The sequence below is a fragment of the Cebus imitator genome, unplaced genomic scaffold, assembly GCF_001604975.1.
Source record: "Cebus imitator isolate Cc_AM_T3 unplaced genomic scaffold, Cebus_imitator-1.0 Scaffold213, whole genome shotgun sequence".
Classification (NCBI taxonomy): Eukaryota; Metazoa; Chordata; class Mammalia; order Primates; family Cebidae; genus Cebus; species Cebus imitator.
Genome location: NW_016107528.1, coordinates 1,162,961 through 1,185,504, shown reverse-complemented (window position 1 = coordinate 1,185,504; position 22,544 = coordinate 1,162,961). Strand labels below are relative to the sequence as shown.

General features: G+C 41.5%; 1 protein-coding gene across 1 annotated transcript in view; it reads left to right on the top strand.

Moving 5' to 3' along the window:
• The first annotated feature begins 233 nt into the window (after positions 1 to 233).
• Positions 234 to 22,544, top strand: part of ANKRD55 (ankyrin repeat domain 55) — a 131,363-nt gene continuing 109,052 nt past the window's right edge. The window contains exons 1-2 of the mRNA XM_017548687.2: positions 234 to 373; positions 665 to 755. Coding sequence (XP_017404176.1) covers positions 698 to 755 — 58 coding nt within the window. The 5' untranslated portion in view covers positions 234 to 373; positions 665 to 697. The remainder of the gene's footprint in view (positions 374 to 664; positions 756 to 22,544) is intronic.

Here is a 22,544-nt window from a genome sequence, read left to right as displayed (position 1 = left end):
AGACACTCAAGCCTTGAAATGTCAATTTTCAGATGACACCTTTCCCCATCCTCCCTGTCAATTGGAGAAGGGAGCTGAAAGGGGAGTGAAGAAGACTGCCAACATGGATAATTACTCCGCACAGCACATGGCCAGCAGCCTTCTGCTACAATATTTACGTCGTATTCCATTGAGATGGCACTGTCTGATCACATGACCCAAATGCAGTTCTCACTCCACCAAGAGCACAGCCGAATGCAAACTGCATTGGCAGCTTTGCACATGCTCTGTCTGGCCCTGTGAATCCTCACTCACCCATTCAGGTTTCTGTTGGTTTAAAGCGACATTACAGCTGCTGAAGCTCCGTGACCTGCTGTGTTTTCCCAGATCCAAGGCAGGTGGCCCCAACAATTACTGTTTTTTTAGAGTCTGAGCGATTGTGTTTGTTTATTTGGGGGTGGAGCGTGTATTATACCCAAGTACAGCTGATGAATGAGACTATAGAGTAACTCTTTTCCTAGCAGGTATTTACGGGAGTAACATATATCTATTTTCGTCACTTGCCTTGACAACAACCCGCAGCTCTGATGCACCTTTAATCCTGAAACAGAGGTCTTGGCAAATGATGCTGCATCTGGCTGCCGCGTTGACTGTAATGTTTGAGACCGTGTTTTCTCCTCTCTAGAGACCTGGATGCTTTTTGCCATTCTGATGGTAAATGATGAGACAGGCTACCATGGATTTCAGCACCCCTTCTGTGTTTGATCAGCAAAGAGGTAAAATGTTGCTTTAACACATTCTTCGGTTGTTAGCATCCTTAGTCCCATGGTATGGATTTACAGTTGTAAGGAGAGAAAGAGGTTGTGTGTGTGTGTGTGTGTGTGTGTGTGTGTGTGTGCGCATGAGTATTTGTTACGTAGGATGTGGAAAGAGGATTTCACCTAGAAAACAAACCTGTTCAAAATGTTCACTTCTAGTTTGATAAGCATCTGAAACAGAAAAATAAGCTTCTGATTTGTCTGCCTCGTTGAAGTATTCCTACCTTCAAATTTTAAAAATTGAATTCCAAGCACACCAACTATTTTAGATAGTGTCATCTTTATTCTGTTTTTACCAAATCTTTTTTAAAAATTAGAGTAAGCAATGTAAGAACACATCACATGTGTTTTTTATCAGGCTATTAGCTCAGTATCTCATTGCTATATCTTCATAAGCATTTTTCCATTCCTTTCAGGAACAGATGCCGCCTGTATGCATGTCAGGTTGATATGTTATCTCATCCAAGGTTGTGTAATGACACATCCCTATGCCATTATTTTCAATGACAATGTCTATCTTCCTTCCTCATAATTTCTGGAGTGGAGGTAATTTTCCACATCAAAATGTTGCTGTGAAATCAACTCATCCTTATAATATCATGTATTTGGCCAGATGGTCTATGTGTATATGTTTGCATATGCAGTGTGTTTATATACATCTGCATGTAATACTTATGTATAATTGTAAATCTTTTTTTAGTATGAACATGAAGTTTCCATTTTGTAAGCATAATAAATATTTTTTAGAATCTTTTTAAAAATATCTAATATTTAAACCTCTTTCCACAGTCTCTGAATATTCTTCAAGATCCTAAGTTCCTTTGGTGATTTTACCTGTTTTGGCTACAAAACAGGTAAAATGGTGAAAACATGAAATGGTGGTTTGGGAAAGCCTCATTAAGAAAATTTATGGCTTCATTCTTTTTCCCTTTTCCTGCTCTAGGCCAGAGCATGTGATGGCCTCAAGCTACATCTGGCTTCGTGGGTGAATTATTTAGCCCAGTGGGTTTCTCCAAAAATAAATTTATATTTAGATTCCTGAGTTAGCTAATGTGTATAGAGCGTTCTCCAGGTCTTAGCTCATTTTGAATTGTGTGTGTGTGTGTGTGTCTGTGTGTGTGCCTTCAGAACATGCTGGCTCACACGGTGTTTGAATCTTAACACCATAGAGAAAAGGGTTGTCACAGCTGTGCCCACCACCATCCTCTCCTCCTGGTACATTTTATATCACTGATGGCAGTCAATAAAAGTGAAAATCTGCCTAGAACCAAAGAGCTCACACTGGCTAAAAAAATGACGTTGCTGAGCCACGAAACACACAACGGATTTATTTTTGAAGACTAATTAGAGGGAGCTGGGACTGACTGCAGGAGAACTAGCTCTTTGTAATGAATTTGTGTGTTCCAGTGTTGTACCTTCTAACAGGATGGAGCCCCAAACATAGTTAAATATAGATTGATTTTCTTATAACACCTTTCATGTGAGCACTTGACAGCAATTCCTTTACCTGGATCTGATTCTCCCCTATGAAAGCTAACACTTTCCCTGCTACCTTTATCTCTAATTCTCAATTCTTTCTCTCTTTCTAGAGGTTTTATCATATGGTGGAAAGAGCATGGGATTTTAAATCTTATAGACACAGGACAGAATGGCAAGTTAGCTGTATGATCTTGGCAAGTTACCTAACCTCTCTGAGCCTTAGTTTCCCCAGGAATATAATGAAGGAAATGATGCTTACCTAGCAGGGTTGTAGTGAGGATCTAAAATAACCTATAAAAAGCACCTGTCAGCAATTCCTGGTGTTCAATAAGTATTTTTCCATTTTGGCTGCAGCTGTTATTATTATTGCTGTTGTTATCATCACCTTGGACTGGGAGTTTCTGAAATGCAAAAGATGATTCATCTCTCTATCTTCAGCTTGAATGTAGCAGTCCTCAGATCAAATAAGGGTTTAGTGCTGGGTGACTAAATTATATTAATTTTTTGTTTCAGAACCCTAAGATACCATTTATAGTAAGCCCTAAAATAATAATTAACTAAATGATTCCTGAATAGTTTTATTACCTCATGAATCCTCCCTTCTTCTTAAAAGCATGAAAGACCATGAGAAGTTTGGACCATTATACAGATTTTAAATATTAGGCCAGGTGCCGTGGCTCACGCCTGTAATCCTAACACTTTGGGAGGCTGAGGTAGGCGAATTGCTTGAGCTCAGGAGTTCGAGACCAGCCTGGGCAACACGGTGAAACCCCATCTCTACTAAAATACAAAAAAAAAAAAAACTACCTGGGCCTAGTGGCATGCACCTGTAATCCCAGCTGCTCGGGAGGCTGAGGCAGGAGAATTGCTTGAACTGGGGAGGCAGAGGTTGCTTTGAGCCAAGATCACGCCACCGCACTCCAGCCTGGGTGACAGAGCAAGACTCCATTTCAAAATATATTTATGTACATATATATGTATATAATGTTGTTGGACAAACCAAAGAGAAGTGGCTTTCTCGGGAAAAGTTGAGCATGGGGCTTTAGTTGAGGGTCTTTCATGAATCATTACTATCTGGAGAATTGAACCCTAGCAGCACTGGCTTCACATGCAGATGCCGACAGAGAAGACGTTGCATCTGGAAGAACCTTAGCAGTCAGGTAAACCACTGGTTCTCACATTGGCTGTCCTTAAGAATCATCTGAAGAGATTCTGAAAATGCTGATGCTTGAATCCCACCCAGGGAGATTCCAGGCTAATTGCAGTGAGATATGGCCTAACCAACACTGCACGGGAGGTTCTAATGGACAGCAAAGATTGAGAACCAGTCATCCAAACTACCCCGCTTCCACATTTCAGATGGAGGAACTAAAGCCCAGAGAGGTTCAAGTTTGGGTCCTTCCTAATCATAATAACAACACCCCACTAAATAGCAACAGTGGGGACTGTTGTTCTCCAGGCCCAGGTGTTCTCCATCCATACAGCCAAGCAATAGGGAGCCTCCTGCATGTGGGAAATCCCTGGCCTAGCACTAACTCTGGTTCATGGTTGCCCAGAGAATGGTGGAAGGATGCATAATGACCCTCAGGGCTCCAACAAGGTGGGATTGGTAAACCTGAATCCCTCCAGCTGCATTTTTCTACATTCCTCTTTAGCTAGAGGCAACGAGGCATGCCGGGGTCTTGCTGACAGATGGTCATTTGCTCAAGTCCTGTCTCTGCCCTCTTCCTAGTTGCATGAACTTGCACAAACTAGTTGATCTCCACTGGCTTCTGTCTCCTTGACCATAAATGTGGATAATACTATGTTATATTTTCACAGAGCTGCCGGGAGGCCTAACGATCAGATTATCTTACTGTGTGCTGCGTCTCTGTCTTGCTTTGTACAACTGTGAGGGAGGAAGCCCGGGTCTTTGAAGCTCTCGACTCTCTTTTGTGCTTTTAGCTTTCACCATAGCAACATCTCTTCTGGTCCCACGTGTTCCTCCTGGCTGTGTTCCCTCTCAAAGCCCACACACGCAGGAAGCGACCTGTAGTAAAGTCATTTACTACAGAACATAGAGGTTCCTGCTAAAGTCTACGTATTACGTAACTGAAGATACTTGCATTTTAAGCTTAGTCGTGACTTGTGCAAAGAAGAGTTTTGCTGCGCCTGAAAGAATCCCGAGCCTTGGAGAGAAAACGGGAAAAGAAAGAGGGGCAGGGACGGCAGGTAGCCTCAGGGCCTTACCCACTGCTCTGTGTTGTTGAGGGTGAGGAGGGCCTGGCCCTGCCAGGGACGGTGGGTGAACATGCCTGGCAAGGCTGGTGTGTTTGCACGCACCTGTGGGGGCTGTGGACCACCCTCTTGCACAGGTCGTTTCTCTTGTTGAATTGCTGGAGAAGGAGAGGAAGGGCTTTGTCTTCCAGCCCAGATTCATATAGTGTGTGAGTGTCTCTGGGCTACTGTAACCAATGACCACAAGCTGGGTAGCTTAACACAACAGAAATTTATCCCCTCACAGTTCTAGAGGCCAAAATCAGATGTCAGCAGGAGGCCTATTCCTACAGCCTTTAGGAAAGAATCTTCCCTGGTCCTTCCAAACTTGGAGGCTGTGACCTCATCACTCTGGTCTCTGCCACCATCTTTACTTGGTCTTGTCTGTGTGCATCGCTGCTCTGTGTGCCTGTCTCAAAGTTCCTCTGCCTCTCTTTTTTTTTTTTTTTTTTTTTTTTTTTGAGATGGCGTTTCACTCTCATTGCCCAGGCTGGCAGGCTGGAGTGCAATGGCACCATGTTGGCTCACTGCAACCTCCACCTCCCAGGTTCAAATGATTCTCCTGCCTCAGCCTCCTGAGTAGGTGAGATTACAGGCACCTGCCACCCTGCCCAGCTAATTTTTTTTTTTTTTTTTTGTTTTTTTAGTAAAGACAGGGTTTCACCATGTTGGTCAGGCTGGACTTGAACTCTTGACCTCGTGATCCACCCACCTCAACCTCCCAAAGTGCTGGGATTACAGATGTGAGCCACCACACCCTGCCCTCTGCCTCTCTTATAAAGAGGGAGACCATCCAGATAATCCAGGATAAACTCCTCCTCTCAAAGTCCTTGACTAAATCACATCTTTTAAGATATAAGGTCATGGCAGGGTGACAGAGTGAGACTTCGTTGCCCCCCCCCCCGCCAAAAAAAGATACAAGGTCATAGTCACTCTCTTTCCATATAAGGGGATAGCTACATGTTCCAGGATTAGAGATTAGAACATATCTTTAGGGCCATGATTCAACCCATTGCAGGGAGTGAGAAGAGATCAGATCCCAGAGAACATGCAACACTGTGACTCAGTTTTTGGAAAAAACCCATTCTCATTTAAGCTAGAAGAAAAATTGGTAAATAAGAGGTGGGGTCAGGGGAAGGAGCATCTGTTTGGTGCAGACTCTGTGCAGGGCTTTACATGGATACATATTGACAAGAGGCAATGTTTATGGAGAATTTAGCAGAGCCAGGCTCTGTCCTAAGGACTGCATACAGACTAGCTCATAAAATCCTCATAGCAGCTTCAGAGTATGACCCCTTTTTATCGGTGGGGAAATTCAAAATGTTATGGCCCACCCAACGTTACCACAAAGTAAAACAGCAAAGCTAGGATTCCAGGCTAAACCTGTTTCACTTCAAAATCCATGTACTTTCTACTGCAGAATGTCTCTTCCTTGGCCAGTGATAAGGTTTAATGAAAAAATAAGACGTCAATGAAAAATCAAATTAATGAAACATTTATTTTCACAATCAAGCTGTTATTGCATTGTGTGGTGGATTTTTAAAGCTCCCACACACAGATGTGCAGGTTTTAAATCCAACTGCTCATCTAAAATGGGAATGCTAGACAAAAAGTTCTGTGCTTTGCTGAAAAAGCAAAAGATAAAAATCTGGCATGACAATCAGATGCCTCCAAAGGAAGAATAAGCAAATTTTGAATGGTGTTTTGGGCAAAGGAGTCCTCTTGAAGATTTGAAAGGCAGGGATAGGAGATAAGGAAGGGAAGGGAATGATTTGGGCTCAGTTGCTGAGTTCAGGCTCAGAGACCTTGAATGAGAGCTTGGAATAAATCCAGGAACATTGAGGAGAATTCTGTGATTGGTTTTCAGATTGACAGACCAGATAAATCAAGACTAGCTGTCTAACCAGCACTGGTTTAGAAGCAGATTGTCTGTTGCCTTTGAGAAAATGTTTAGCCTTCTCCTTTTCTTGGTCAATAACAAGGAGCAGAGGGAGAAGAATTTTTTTTCCACTGTTCTTGACACTCCTGAACAAGCATAGGCAAGCACATTTGTTTCAGTGTTAGTTTTGGGTTTTTTTGGTGGTTGGTTTTTTTTTTTTGGCTTTTTTGTTTGTTTGTTTTTGAGACAGAGTCTCACTCTGTTGCCCAGGCTGGAGTGCAATGGCACAATCTCGGCTAACTGCAAGTTCCGCCTCCTGGGTTCAAGCGATTCTCCTGCCTCAGCCTCCTGAGTAGCTGTGATTACCGTCACCCACCATCACGACCGGCTAATTTTTGTATTTTTGTAGATATGGGGTTTCACCTTTTGGCCAGGCTGGTCTTAAACTCCTGACCTCAGGTGATCCGCCCAACTCAGCCTCCAAAAGTGTGAGCCACTGCGTCCGGCCTGTTTCAGTTTTCTTGATCACTCCTGAATAAGTCTAGGCAAGTGTGATTGACCCCCACCTTTCTCTGCACACTTCTTTGTCATGCTGCCTTCTTCCAGCCAGCCAACTCCTGGGAAAGTGTGTGACAGACCAATCCATTCTGGAGTGTGTTGTGGCCTCCATCTGTCACCCCCTAGGACAGGCTATGCCCCCAATAACCTGAGCATCGCTTTCCTTACACCCTCCATGGCTCTTCTTATGGACTCTACAGTAGGAAGCCCCTGGCTGAGCTTATCCGAACAATTACCCTTCATAGCTGTAAGTATTCTTCACCACAGGACCACCCAACTGTCCTGGGTTGGGCGGGTATTGGGGGAAGGCCTCTTGCCAGAGTATGCATCCCAAGGGGGAAACTCTAGGGTGATACCCGGAGGGAATAGAGACTCACTTGGGCAACCACATCTGAATCAACCCTGATGTTTCCCACGACTCACCGGATCAGCTTCAGGAGGCTCTCCCTCAGCTCAGCCTCCAGTGCAGCCGGCAGCTGGGCCGCCACACTGAGAGCTCCCTGTCATCTCTACTCACTAACTCCACAGTTCCAGAACGAAGTCGCTGGGCTGGGTACCTGACATTCATGGATTTTCCCTTTGATACCACTATTTTGATACAAGGATATTTTACCAAAATGAATATGGAGCCTAAAAGAAAAAACAATAAACTTGTAGCTGTTTTATATCATGAAACAAGTGTGAGACAACTCACTCATCACCAGATGTGGGGCAGGGTAAGAAGCTAAGGGTATGGAGGCAGTGGGGTCAAAGGTTGGTACGAAAGGTGGCATATGGGTAGGCTAAGACTGCTAACCAGGAGTCATATGTTTAATGCCCTTGTGAATCTCTGTTGGTCATTAATGCAGGATCTGCTGAATTCTGTTTGAGAATTCCCTTATCTCATGAATGATCTGCATGTCAGATTTTCTGATATATCTTGTAAAGTCATGATGGTTTTACCCTAATATTTACCTTCAACCAGTATGTATGTGTGCTTAATAAGAGCTCTTTGTTTTCTCTTTGTGAGACCTAAGAATGGCACTTGCTCATTGATGAGGTTAGTCTTATTGTATCAGTTATTTTGAGGTAGAAAGAGAAGGGAAGTCATTCCAGTGCCCATTTCTTCCTTTCTTCCTTTTTTTTTTTGAAACAGTTTCACTCTTTTTGCCCAGTCTGAAGTGCAATGGCCTGATCTCAACTCACCACAACCTCTGCCTCCTGGGTTCAATGAATTCTCCTGCCTCAGCCTCCTGAGTAGCTGAGATTACAGGCATGGCTCACCATGCCCAGCTGATTTTTGTACTTTTAGTGGAGACAGGGTTTCTCCATGTTGGTCAGGGTGGTCTCAAACTCCCAACCTCAGGTGATCCACCTGCCTCGGCCTCCCAGAGTGCTGGGATTACAGGCATGAGCCACCGCACCCAGCCAACTATTTCCATTTCTAAGTGTGCTTTCAGAACTTAAGATACATGCATATAATATTTAATAGTATTCAAATCTTTTTAAATTTTTCAAAAATAATTTCAAACTTATAGAAATGTTGTAAGAATAAGAATCGTGTAAAAAACACTTGTATGCCTTTTACCCAGTTTCATCTAATGTTAACATTTTGCCCCATTTGCTTTATCATTTGCTCTGTCTCTGTCTCCCTCACTCCTTCCCTCTTTCTCTCTCTCTCTGTCTCTCTCTCTGTGTGTGTCTCTCTCCCTCAACATATGTGTGTGTGCTTTTTTTAAATCTAGCATCTGCATTGCATTCCAATTTTGTCTATTGACCTAATAAGGCATACCTTGGGGATACAGTGGGTTTGCTTCCAGACCACTGCAATAAAGTGAATATTGCAAAAAGCAAGTTATACAAACTTTTGGTTTCCCAGTGCATGTAAAAGTTAGGTTTATACTGTAGCACAGTCTATTAAATATGCAATAGCATTTTGTCTAAAAAATGTTCGCATCTTATTTTAAAAATACTTTCTTGCAAAAAAAAAAAAAATTGATTATCTGAGCCTTCAGTGAGTCACCATTTTTTTTTTTTGTAGAGGGTCTCTCCTTGATGTTGATGGTTGCTGACTGATCTGGTGGTGGTTGCTAACGGTTGAGGTAACTGTGACAATTTCTTCACATAAGACAAAAATAAAGTTTGCTACATCAATCAACTCCACCTTTCATAACATGTCCTACAGTTTGATAGCATTTTTTCCCATGGTAGAAATTCTTTCAAAACTGGAGTCAATCCTCTACAGCCCTACCACTGCTTTATCAACTAAATGTATGTAATATTCTAAGTCCTTTGTTGTCATTTCAACAATATTCACAGCATCTTCACCAGGAGTAGATACAATCTCAAGAAACCACTTTCTTTACTCATCTATAAGAAGCAACTCTTCATCCATTCAAGGTTTATTATGAGATTGCAGCAATTTAATCACATGGTCAGGCTTCACTTCTAACTCTAATTCTCTTGCTATTTCCACTACATCTGCATTTACGCCCTCTACTGAAGTTTTGAACTCCTCAAAGACTTCTTCAAATCTCCTGTTCAGAGAGTTGAAATCAACTTCTTTCAAACTCCCATTAATGTTGATATTTTTACCTCCTTCAATGAATCATGAATGTTTTTAATGGTATCTTGAATGATGATTCCTTTCCAGAGTTTTTCTTGTTATTATTTTTTATTTTCTTCGGCAGAAACTAATAAAGCATAGGTTTTCAATTTACTTTGCCCAGATCCATCAGAATAATCACAATCTATGGAGGTTGTAGCCTTGTGAAATGTATATCTTAAATAACAAGACTTGAAAGTCAGAATTACTCCTTGATCCATGGCCTGCAGAATGGATGTTGTGTTACAGGCATGAAAACAACATTAATCTCTTTGTATATCTCTAACAGAGCTCTTGCTTAGAAAAAAAAAGATTCATTTCAAAATATTACTGCTCACTGATAATGTATTGTCAGTATTGTTTTGAAAGGAATTTTTCTTTCTGACCAGTAGATCTCAATAGTAGGCTTAAAATATTCGGTAAACCATGTTGTAAATAGATTTGCTATCATCCAGGCTTTGTTCTTCCATTTATAAAGCAGAAACAGAGTAGATTTAACATAATTGTTAAGAGTTTTCAGGTTTTTGGTATGGTAAATGACACTGGCTTCAACTTCAAGTCATCAGCTGCATTAGCCCCTAACAAGAGTCAGCCTGTCCTTTGAAGCATTGAAGCTGGGCAGTGACATCTCTTCTCCAGCTATGATAGTCCTAGATGGCATCTTCTCCCAATAGAAGGCTGTTTTAGCTACCTTGAAAATTGGTTTTTCAGTATAGCCACCTTCATCAGTGATCTTAGCTAGATCTGCTGGATAACTTGCTGCAGCTTCTCCAATAACTTGCTGCAGCTTCTCCAATAACTTGCTGCAGCTTCTCCAATAACTTGCTTCTTCACCTTGCATTTTTATGTTATAGAGATGGCTTCTCTCCTTAAACTTTTATTTTGCATTTTCCTCATCTCTCTCAGACTTCATAGACTTGAAGAAAGTTAGGGCCTTCCTCTGGGTTAGGCTTTGGCTTAAGGAAATGTGGTGGCTGGATTGGTCTTTTATCCAGACCACTAAAACTTTCTCCATATCTGCAATAAAGTTGTTTCTCTTCCTTCTCATTCACGTGTTTACTGGAGTAGTACTTTTAATTTCCTTCAAGAACTTTTCTTTGCATTTACAACTTGACTACTAACACAAGAGGCCTAGTTTCTGGCTTATTTTAGCTTTCAACATGCTTTCCTCACTGAGCTTTATCATTTCTAGCTTTTGACTTAAAATGAGATGCCTGTGACTCTTCATTTCACTTGAATACTCAAAGGCCATTATAGGGTTATTAACTGGCCTAATTTCAATATTGTTGTGTCTCAGGGAATAAGGAGGCCTGAGGAGAGGGAGAGAGGGGGGTGACTGGTTCGTCAGTGGAGAAGTCAGAGAACACATTTGTCCATTTAATTTCACCATCCTCTGTGGATGCGGTTCATGGCACCCAAAACAATTACAATAGTAACATCAAAGATCACTGATGACAGGTTACCATAACAGATGTGATAATAATGAAAACACGGCCAGGTGCAGGGGCTCATGCCTGTAATCCACTTTGGGAGGTCAAGGCTGGCAGATCATAAGGTCAGGAGTTCAAGACCAGACTGGCCAACATAGTGAAACCCCGTCTCTACTAAAAATACAAAAATTAGCTGGTCATCGTGGCACATGCCTGTAGTCCCAGCTAATCAGAAGACTGAGGCAGGAGAATCATTTGAACCCGGGAGGCAGAGGTTGCAGTGAGCCGAGACTGTGCCATTGCACTCCAGCCTGGGTGACAGAGAGACTCCATCTCAGAAGAAAAAAAAAAAAAAACTTGAAATATTATGGAAATTACCAAAACATAACGTAACAGAAAAGTGAGCACATGCTGTTGCAGAAATTGTGCCAATAGACTTGTTCAATGCAAGGTTACCACAAAAATTCAGTCTGTAAAAAGCACAGTATCTGCAAAACACAATAAAATGGAGTGCAATGAAACCAGGGTACACCAGCAATGTTGTTAATAGCATTTTCCTTTTAGTACAGAATTCAGTCTTTATTTAGTTATCATGTCTCTTTGGTCTCCTTTAATCTGGAAATTTTCCACAGGCTTTGTCTTTTATGACACTGACATTTTTAAAAGTGACAGTGTCTCTCTTTTGTTAAATACCAACTTCCTCATTTTGAGTTCATCTGAGGCTTCTTCGTGATTCAGTTGAGGTTATGCACTCCCAGCCGGAACACTGCATAGATGATGTGGTGTCTGTCTCAGGTTAACACAGTATTGTTTAAATATCTTATAATGATCATCTGGGGGGAGAAGATGTTACAGTACTAGATGTTAAATGGTTCTAACAGAGTTTAGAATATTTTTTAGCAAGGCACAGTGGCATGTGCCTGTAGCTACTCAGGAGGCTGAGGCAGGAAGATCCTGTGAGCCCAAGAGTTCAAGTACAGCATGAACAACATAGTGAGCAAGACTCCCATCTCTAAATATATATATTTAGAGATACATATAAAATATGCATATCTATTTCCTTATACTATTGCCTAATTATGAAATTCACACTACCTTTTTCAAAAAATTCAAGCAATACATAAATGAATACAGTATAGAAAGTGCTGTACTCCTTTAACTAGCCAAGAGCTGTGTTCTTCAGCATCTCTTAGCCCCAGCCTATTCCCAGCTTCTCAGCCGCCAAAATGTATCCATGATAATTCGCTCTCCATGCTTGGGCTGGGGAGTCACCTCCAAAGAGAAACAGGAGATCTGACCAAGAATACCAGCCAGTACTCCTAACGAGAAGAGCAATCACTCTGGGTTATTAAGCAGTTCCCATGTACTAGGCACGGTGCTAAACTCTTTCTTCCTATTATCTCGTTTAATCTTTGCCACAGCCTTTGAGACAGATTCCATTTTTAGCCCATCTGAGGTTACATAACTTGCCCAAGGACACACAGGACAAAGGACAAGGCTGCCATTTTAACTCAGGCTTCTGACCCCCAAGCCCTCACATACTCCTCTTCTATACCAAGACATACTTTCTGGATTCTGACAGTCCACCCCATCAACCCCTTTAAAATATTTTTTTAGCAAGGCACAGTGGCATGTGCCTGTAGCTACTCAGGAGGCTGAGGCAAGAAGATCCCCTGAGCCCAGGAGTTCAAGTACAGCACGAACAACATAATGTATATTTGGAGATACATATAAAATATGCATATCGATTTCCTTATACTTATTGCCTAATTATGAAATTCATACTACCAGCACAAGAAGGAAAAGGTGATGGTGGCTAGAATCCTTGGCAGGGTGCCCAACTCCCTCTGTGATTTGCTCAAGGTAAGCTGGCAGAGACAACAGCCACTGCCGTGGCTCCACGGGACTGGGCTTCCCTTTGGAATGAGCTCTGCCAAGAGGTCTCAGCTCAGTGTGAAAGCCCTGCCTCTTCCAGAGAGAATTCAGTCTCCACGGCAGTCTGCCCTTAGAGCAAAGAATGGCCCCAGCATCCCAGGAGGAGGAAAAGGAGGTTAAAAGGGTGAGATTACACTGAGATATAACCTGAGGAACTGATGTGAGGGAAACTAGAGATTACCAAGGCCAGGGCTTGGCTGTTATCACAGAGCTTCTGGATGTGGGTTGCTTGTTATTTACCCACTCAGCCCATTTGTCCTAGGCAGCAACAAGTCGACATTTCTCCAAGAGAGTTCAGAGATTGACAACCCTGTAAACAAGGTCACACAAACAACAGTTGATTTTAAAAAAAGAATGCTTTCAACTTGGGCATCTTGCTCTTTGGTTGTGGGTCCATCAACTTTACCCTAGAGACCACTCCTTTGATCTTTAATTCACCACAGTAAATCAGCACAGTCTGCTATTTCTAAAATCTGCGAGAAGTGCACCTGAAATTCATCCAAATTGACACTTTTTTCCATCTGATCACTTAATATTATTTGTAAAACAGTGTCCTAGAGTTTTGGCTACAACTAGGCTGGCCCAGCAGGGACCACTGAATATAAAGTGGAGTTGAGATAAGTTGGTTGCTTTCAGGTGGCCACAGCAGAAACCAGTTTAAAGATGGATCCTGGAAGTGTTTCATCTTAGGAGTCCCTTTAGAATTACATGGAATCTTAGTGAATATATAACCCAGCTCCTTCACTGTTTATGCATGAAGACTGAAACACAGAGGATTAGCAGTGGTACAGCGGAGTAAACCCTGTGGCCACTGGAGCTGACGGGACACTCAGATCCCAATGCTGCCACTTACTGTGTGCTCCTGCTGCTGACATCTTTATCCCTTGCTTTCCTTACCTTGTTAAGATGATTATACTACAAAGAATTGTTTTAAACTGCTGGTGTGGATTATAAGATTGTTGTAAAGATTTAATGAAGTGATGCATACAAAGTACCTGGCACTGCTTAGTAAGTGCTAGTGATTATTACAAATGACTCACCTAGGGTCACATGGATGACTCATCTCCCCAGGTCATTAGAACATCCCACGCTCCAAGTCTTCTCGTTCTCTATAATGAATTTGTGGCAGAGCGCCCTGATATAGTTTAGCTGTGTCCCCACCTAAATCTCACCTTGAATTGTAGTAATCCCCATGTGTCATGGGCGGGGCCAGGTGGAGATGTTTGAATCATGCGGGGGTTCCCCCATACTGTTCTTGTGATAGTGAGTAAGTCTCACAAGATCTGAAGGTCTTAAAAATGGGAGCTCCCCAGCACAAGCACTCTTGGCTGCCACCAGGTAAGATGTGCCTTTGCTTCTCCTTTGCCTTTGGCCATGATTGTGAGGCCTCCCCAGCCACATGGATGAGTCCATTAAATCTCTTTTCTTTACAAATTACCCAGTCTCAGATATGTCTTTATTAGCAGCATGAGAATGGACTAATACACACCCCTTTTTCATTTGGAAGTTGGAAGGGACAGAATTGTCTGAGCAGGTAAACCACATCAGAAGGAAATTAATCCTTCAGGGTCACTCATAAGCTTTGCAGTGCTTCTGTTTTCCCTGCCCCCTGGCCCTAATGTTCTATCTTCTGAGTCTAAGATGCCTTCTGGATAAAACTGTCCTCTTGCTTGTAAGCCTCTTGCTGTCTGTTTACTTCCTTCTTCCATGCTAATCTCATGGGCTCTGTGCTGCTCTAGTAATCTATCTAGTTTTGAAGCAGAATCTCACTATTTTAATTATTACAGTTTTATGCGTTATACTACTCGATAGAGGAAATCTCCCTCAATATATATTTTTAATGTTATTGGGTATTCTTACCTATTTTTTATTTGATTTTGCTTTTAGAATGGTAATATATTCACACATTTTTAAAGTATTAAAAATGTCCAATGAGTAATCCACCCCTTCTCCTTCTTCAGTGGTCCAATTCCCTTCCCTCGAAGCAAAATAATGTAACCAATTTCTTATGCATCCTTCCAGAGAGATTCAGTGTACTAATAAGCAAATACTTAAATATATTATTTTGTTCTCTTTAAAACGTAATTATTTATTTTTACAAACGAAAGTTGATGTTTTCCTGAAACTTCCTCCCAAACAATTGTTGGAACTTTGATTGAAATGAGATTAAATATATATTCATCTGGTAATAATTAAAATTGCATATACTTTTTAGTCCTGCTGTCTAGGACTATGGTGTGCATTTCCATAAATTCAACTCTTCTGTTATATCCCATAATAAAGTTTTTATCCAGAAGGGATCTTAGATGATAGAGTACTGGGACCACAATATAGTTTTTCTCATTTAAGTTATGATATTTCGGTGAGGTTTATTCCTGGGTATTTTATATTTTCATGTAATTAATTATTTTCCCCCTTATAGTATTTAATATAGAACTATCCATCTTTATATTTATTTTAAATCTGACTAACTTAATTGAATCTTATTAATTCTACTCGTTCTGTAGATAACTCCCACGTGCTGTCTGACAGATAATTAAATCATTCAGACCCTGATGGTCAGTGCCATACAGTGGCTGAGAACCCTGACTCCAGGTCAGATGGACTAGTGCAAAATCCTGTTATTTAATAGCTGTGCAACTCTGGGAAAGTTACTGAATCTTTCTGTGCTTCAATTTTCTCATCTTTAAATGGAAGGGGGTTGTGAAATACTACCTACTTCATAAAGTTGTTGAAACAAATAAAAGGCCTAATTCCTATGAAACTGTTAGGACAGTGCCTGGAAGAGAATTTGTCTGTAAAAGTTAGCTATTAATAAATTATGATTATTTTGCTCTTCCTTTATGATTATTACATTTCACTTCTTTTTGCTTCATATCTTACTGTGTTTGTTAGAATTTGTCTTATTTCTTCCCTTCTCTATTGTTTCACTATTAGGTATAATGTTTGCAACTGGTTTGAAATAGATAAGCACCTTTTTTTTTTTTTGAGACGGAATCTTGCTGTGTCGCTGAGGCTGGAATGCAGTGGTTTGATCTTAGCTCACTGCAACCTCTGCCTCCCGGATTCAAGCAATTCTACTGCCTCAGCCTCCTGAGTAACTGGGACTACTACTTTAGGCATGTGCCACCATGCCCGGCTAATTTTTTGTATCTTTAGTAGAGACAGGGTTTCATACTGTTAGCCAGGATGGCTTCGATCTACCAACCTCATGATCCGCCACCTTGGCCTCTCAAAGTGCTGGGATTACAGCCATGAGTCACTGCGCCCAGCCTAGATAAGCACTTTCTAGGAACAGATAGCAAATTTTATCAAATGCCTTTCTGGCCTTTGCTCATACAATCACTTATTTTTCCTTTGTTCTATTGGTATGACATATTCTGTTAATAGATATCCTTCAACCAAAATATCTTTATATTCTGGAATAAACTCTAATTGGCCATGATGCATTATTTTATTTCAATACCCAGCTGAAATTGATCCAGTAGAATTCAATTTAAAACTTACAATTTTGTGTTCACAAATTGAATTGATCTATAGGTACGTGTATGTGTGTGTCTGTGTGTGTGTGAGAGAGAGAGAGATAAAGAGAGAATGTGTGTGTCTTTACCAGTTTATGCTAATCTTAGAAAATAAATTTTAAACATTTTTACTCTTTTTCTGTGCTTCAATATGAGAACTATTTTTCCCCTGGCCATTTAACATTTAATGTTTTAAAAGAACTCGTTCAATCCCACTTTGGAATATTTGTGCTATTACCACTAGCCTTGATTCCCTCCGCCAGCCAATTCTTTCCAGGTGTGCTTCCAATTTTGGGTTAACATTTAAAGTTTATTTTTGCTACAATGAGTATAAACTCTAGCACAGTGATGTGTCAGGCAAAACACCACACTACACAGCTTGTGCAGCAGGGTGGAGAGTGGGGCACAAGCTGCTGTGAGTCAGTGAGAATGGAATGTGAAAATGTGGAATGTCCATCCAGCACCAAAAAGAGGTCACAAGTTCACTGAACTATATGAGAGCTTTGCCTCTGATTAAAGAGGTGCTTCAGGCCACAGTGCACAGGGGTCAGAGGGTGGGATCCAAGGCCTGACAGGCTGCAGCCGTACCCGGGTTTTACCACTTGCTACCTGTCCTACTTTGGATAAGTCACTTTGTACCTACTCTATGCCTCAGTTTCCTCATCCATAAAATGAGAATAATTGCAGTACCAACCTCTACCTCATAGAGTGAGAATTAAATGAGTTGATTTCTAAGAAGTACTTAGTCTGTGCTGGGCATACAGTGAGATGCGGTGAGCTCTATGTTAAGTGCTGGCCATCATTAAGGCTGTTACTCAGGCATTGAAATGGTCCTGAAAAGACCACAAGAGCAATGTAGTACCAATGGGTGCTGTTATAGAGACTCGGAGATATTGTTATTCTGTAGAAGTAATCATGTGGCAGTCATCATCAACTTTAGGGTTATTCTGAGTCTTTTAATTCCTTTAAATGTGCTACCAACAATTCTGTAATTCAAAACTGTGCAAGAAATACAAAAAAGCTAAGAACCTTGACTGGGGACCAACCACAAGACTTATGGAGTGTGACTGGGGTGGTCTTTGACTGTACCTCCAAATTCATGCACATCACTGCACAGAGGGTATATCTGGGGTCCCTGCTCCCCAAGCCACAGTGCCAGTGAACAGGCTGTAGGAAGAGCCTCCTCTAAAGTGTCAATAGTGATTGAGTATATATAAGATTGCCATTACAATTAAGCAAGAAAAGGGAGAATTAACCAATAACTATTTGGAAAAAAATTGAAATTGCAGAATACAAAAAGAAAGTTTAAAAATTTATATTAAGTACAATTAAATATTAAGCACAAATCTTCACGAAGATATTTCTAATCATAAAAGCAATGAAATCAATTTTAAAATGCAGTGTCCATAGATTTTGACTTATAAATGCTGAAAAAATATATTTTTTAAATCAACAAAACCAAACTGAAAACTTAATTGGCAAACAGGGAAGATAACTGTAGCATTATAACAGATGAAGGGTTAGTGCCTTTACTGTATATAAAGCACTTTCAAATCAATTGGGTAGAGACAAATATTTTGAAATAATAAGATCAGAAGGATACCAATAGATAATTCATAAAATGGACATAAACATAAAAATATTTCTCTTTCAGGAATAATAGAAAAAATGGCCATGTCGGGGGTGGTGGCGCACACCTGTAGTCCCAGCTACTCGGGAGGCTGAGGTGGGAAAATACCTTGAAACCAGGGGGCACAGGCTGCAGTGAGCTGAGATTGTACTACTGCACTCCAGCCTGGGTGACAGAACAAGATTTCGTCTTAAATTTTAAAAAAAGAAAAAATGGCCATTGAAAATAATATACTATTCTCCTTTCACATCAGCATTAATTTTTTTTTTATTTAAAGCACAGTATCACTGACTATGGGGTGAAGTATGTACTCTCAAGCACTGCTTGGGGGGGCGTATCGGTCTAACCTTTCTGGAAGGCAATTTCACAAAGGGTCAAATCCATTGACCTCCAAGTTCACTTCTAGGAATGTGTCCAAAGGAAATGATCACAAATGCACAAAAAGACATATATGTAAAAATATTTTGGCATTATTCAGAATAACAACAGAACTTATCACCACAAAAAGTAAGCTATTGAAATGCCCAGTAACGATAAAATATACTAGTAAAGCTGAGTCCAGTCCATGGGATTTTATGTCACATTTTAGAGGTAACATATTTAAATTTTATCTTATGACATGGGTAAATGTTTATAATCTAATATTAAGTGGCCAGGAGCGGTGGCTCACACCTGTAATCCCAGCTCCTTGGGAGGCTGAGGTGGATGGCCAAGAGTTTGAAACCAGCCTGGCCAACGTGGCACAGCCATGTCTCTACTAAAAATATAAAAATCAGCCGGGCATGGTAGTGTACGTCTGTAATCCCAGCTACTCAGGAGGCTAAGGCAGGAGAATCACTTGAACCTTAGGAAGTGGAGGCTGCAGTGAGCCAAGATCACACTACTGCACTTCAACCTGGGTGACAGGGCAAGACTCTGTCTCAAAAAAAAAAAAAAAAAAAAAAAAAAAAAAAAAAAAAAAACAAAAAAAAAAAAAAAAAAAAATTAAGTGAAAAAGAGCAAAAAACAAAACTATACAGTCTTGTACCTCATAGTGACATTTTGGTCAATAATGTACTACAAATATGATGGTGGTTCCATAAGATTATGATGGTGACGAAAATTTTCTAACACCTATTGATACCGTAGCCATCATAACGTCATGGCACTATGCATAATCCAGGTGTCTGTGGCGATGCTGGTTTAAAAAAAGCACATGTCATTACATACAGTATATAATACTTGACAGTGATCTATGCTACTGGTTTATGTATTTACTATATGATGGTTTTATTGTTATTTGTACTCCTTTTATTTATTTATTTATTTTAAGCTAACTGTAAAACAGCCTCAGGAAGGTCCCTCAGGAGGTATTCCAGAAGAAGGCATTGCTATCATAGGAAATGAGAGTTTCATGCATGTGACTGTCCCTGAAGACCTTCTAGTGGGACAAGATATGAAGGTGGAAAATAAGTTATTGAAGATCCTGACCCTGTGTAGGCCTAGGCTTATGGATGCGTGTGTCTTAGTTTTTAACAAAAACACTTAGAAAATGAAAATAAATAAAACATTTTAAAAATAGAAAAATGCTTAAAGGATAAAGACATAAAGAAAATATTTTTGTTCAACTGTACAATGTGTTTGTGTTTTAAGTGTTATTACAAAAGAGCCAAAATGTTGAAACAAATTTAAGAGTTAATGAAGTGAAAATGTAAGCTTAGACTAATTTATTATTGAAGAAAGAAAACGTTCATTTATAAATTTACTGTAAGTGAAGTGTACAGTCTTTATAAAGTCTATAGTAGTGTATGGTCATGTCCTAGGCCTTCACATTCAGTCACCACTCACTCACTGACTCACCCAGAGCAACATCCGCTACTGCAGTGCTGGTCTGGGTGAGTCAGTGGGCTCTGCAGGTTCCAGTCCCGCAAGCTCCATTCGTGCTATGCGCCCTACACCAGTGTACCATGTTCTATCATTTATGCCATGTTTTTGCTTTTCTATGTTTAGATACACAAATACTTACTGCGGTACAATCGCCGACAGTGTTCAGTACGGTAACATGCAGCACCGGATGGCAGCCTAGGAGTAACAGGCTGTATTACGTAGCCTGGTGTGCAGTGGTCTATGCCATCTAGGTTTGTGTAGGTGCACTCTATGATGTTCTCATTACGACAAAATCACTTACTGACACACTTCTCAGAACTATCCCTGTCATTAAGTGACTTGGACTGTACATACTGTGATTGTATTTTTGTAAAGAAAAAATACATGTACTAGCACTGTGCTCAGAACAGCTGGTGGTGGTTACAATGTTAAAATATTTCGGTGCCCTTAGATCAATGGGGATATCTCCATTCTCACTGCTCTACCCATTCCTCGGGAACACACACACAGGGACAGGCCTAAAATTAGCTGGGCATGGTGCTACATGCCTGGTGTCCCAGCTAAGGAGAATCACTTGAACCCCAGGAGGGTTCTACAGGCGTGTCCCACCATGCCCAGCTAATTTTAGGCCTGTTTCCATCCTGCTCCGGGCCCCTGACAGGGCAGTTGTTACATGCTCTTACATGATATTGCATCCTTGACCCAGCCCCTTCTCATGGAAGGGGACTCCCAAGGGGGGAAGGGAAGGAGAGGATAGAGGGCGACTCGCTTAGTAAGTGAGCAACAAAATGGCCTTAGTGTCAGCCAGACTCACACAGCATCTCTGAGACTTTCAATCATTTCTTCAGTTTCTGTCATTGTACTCTAGCCCACAGAAAGATCACACTGTGAGAGATTTGCGATTTGCACTGCTAGCCTGGTCCACTAGCCTGCCCCCGGTAGACACTACCTGCCACTGTCCTCATCCCTGAGGGCTGTACCCACCTCAGGCAGTAGCACCTTCCAGAACTTTCTCCCTCATCTTCCTTGTCTCCTGGCCTCGCAGCTGTCAGGACCTTTTAACGACTTTGCTTGCTCCTCAGGAACTTGCCTTGTCCTTTTTGTGGCCTTTGGGTTAGGTCACCACCCATTTTCAGCCACGTCCATTTGGAGTGCAGGATGGGGAACAAGAGGCAGTTCAGATTCTGCCGTACGGAGTTGCGGGAGATGGAAAGAGCGGAGGTACACAACTGCACACTCAGAAGCAGCCAGACCTTCAGGCTTCTGAGCTTGCTTCCTGCTAACATGTCTCCCCACACCTGCATTGCATTATGCAGGGCTCCATAAAGGAGGTGGGTAGGATGCAAACCCATCCTGCAGCGTTAAGTCAAGTGTATGCAACACACCAACATTTTAGTGGTCACCTTTGAGTTTATATTTTCTTCTTATCTGTATTTTCATAATTTTTGTAATCCAATCATTCAGGATCTACTGCCAGTCTATGACTGTGTATGGTACTCATACATTTTAAAGTGTCAGTAGAATTTTTAAGACAATTTAAAGAAGGAATGTGGAAATGCATCATTGAGGCCAGAAGTGGTGGCTCGTGCCTGTAATCCCAGCACTTTAGGAGGTTGCAGTAGGAGAATCACTTGAGCCCAGGAGTTTGAGACCAGCCTGGCTAACGATGAAACCCCACATCTACTAAAAATACAAAAAATTAACTGCTCATGGTGGCACATGCCTGTAGCCCAACTACTCAGAAGGCTGAAGTACAAGGGTCACCCAGGGCCCAACTGCTCAGGAGGCTGAAGTAGGTCACCTGAGCCCGGGTGAGCCTCCTACCTCAGCCTCCTGGGTAGTTGGGCTACAGGCATGTGCCACCATGAGCAGTTCAAGCTGCAGTGAGCTGTGATTGCACCCCTGAACTCCAGCCTGGGTAATGGGAGTGAGTCTCTGCAGAGAAAAACAAGAAAGAAAGAAAAGAAATGCATCATTGATGAAGAGAAAACAGTCCAGAAAAGGAAGGCACCCCTGGAAGACCCCTGACAGAATGCAGCCATGACAGGGTGTCAGGGACAACTCAAAACTCAGCAGGGACTACAAAGCAATAGACTTGTTCAATCTCTGACATTTGAGCCAGCCACCCAAATTACATTTGTTTTCTTAAACGATTTTTAGGAGACCAAGGCACTAAGGGGCAATTTTATAAGCAGGCACAGTAGAGGGCCACAAGGAGGGTGCCTTTTAAAAGATCCAAGGAAGGCCAGGCACGGTGGCTTACACCTGTAATCCCAGCACTTTGGGAGGCCGAGGCGGGCAAATCACGAGGTCAGGAGATCGAGACCATCCTGGTCAACATAGTGAAACCACATCTCTACTAAAAATACAGAAAATATTGGCCAGGCATGGTGGTACATGCCTGTAGTCCCAGTTACTCAGGAAGCTGAGGCAGGAGAATGGCTTGAACCCAGGAGGTGGAGGTTGCAGTGAGCCGAGATCACATCACTGCACTGCAGCCTGAGCAACAGAGCGAGACTTCATCTCAAAAAACAAACAAAAAAGATCCAAGGAAGACTGTCTTCTCCAAATCTCCCTGAGCCCAACAGTCATTGTTCATGAATAATGGA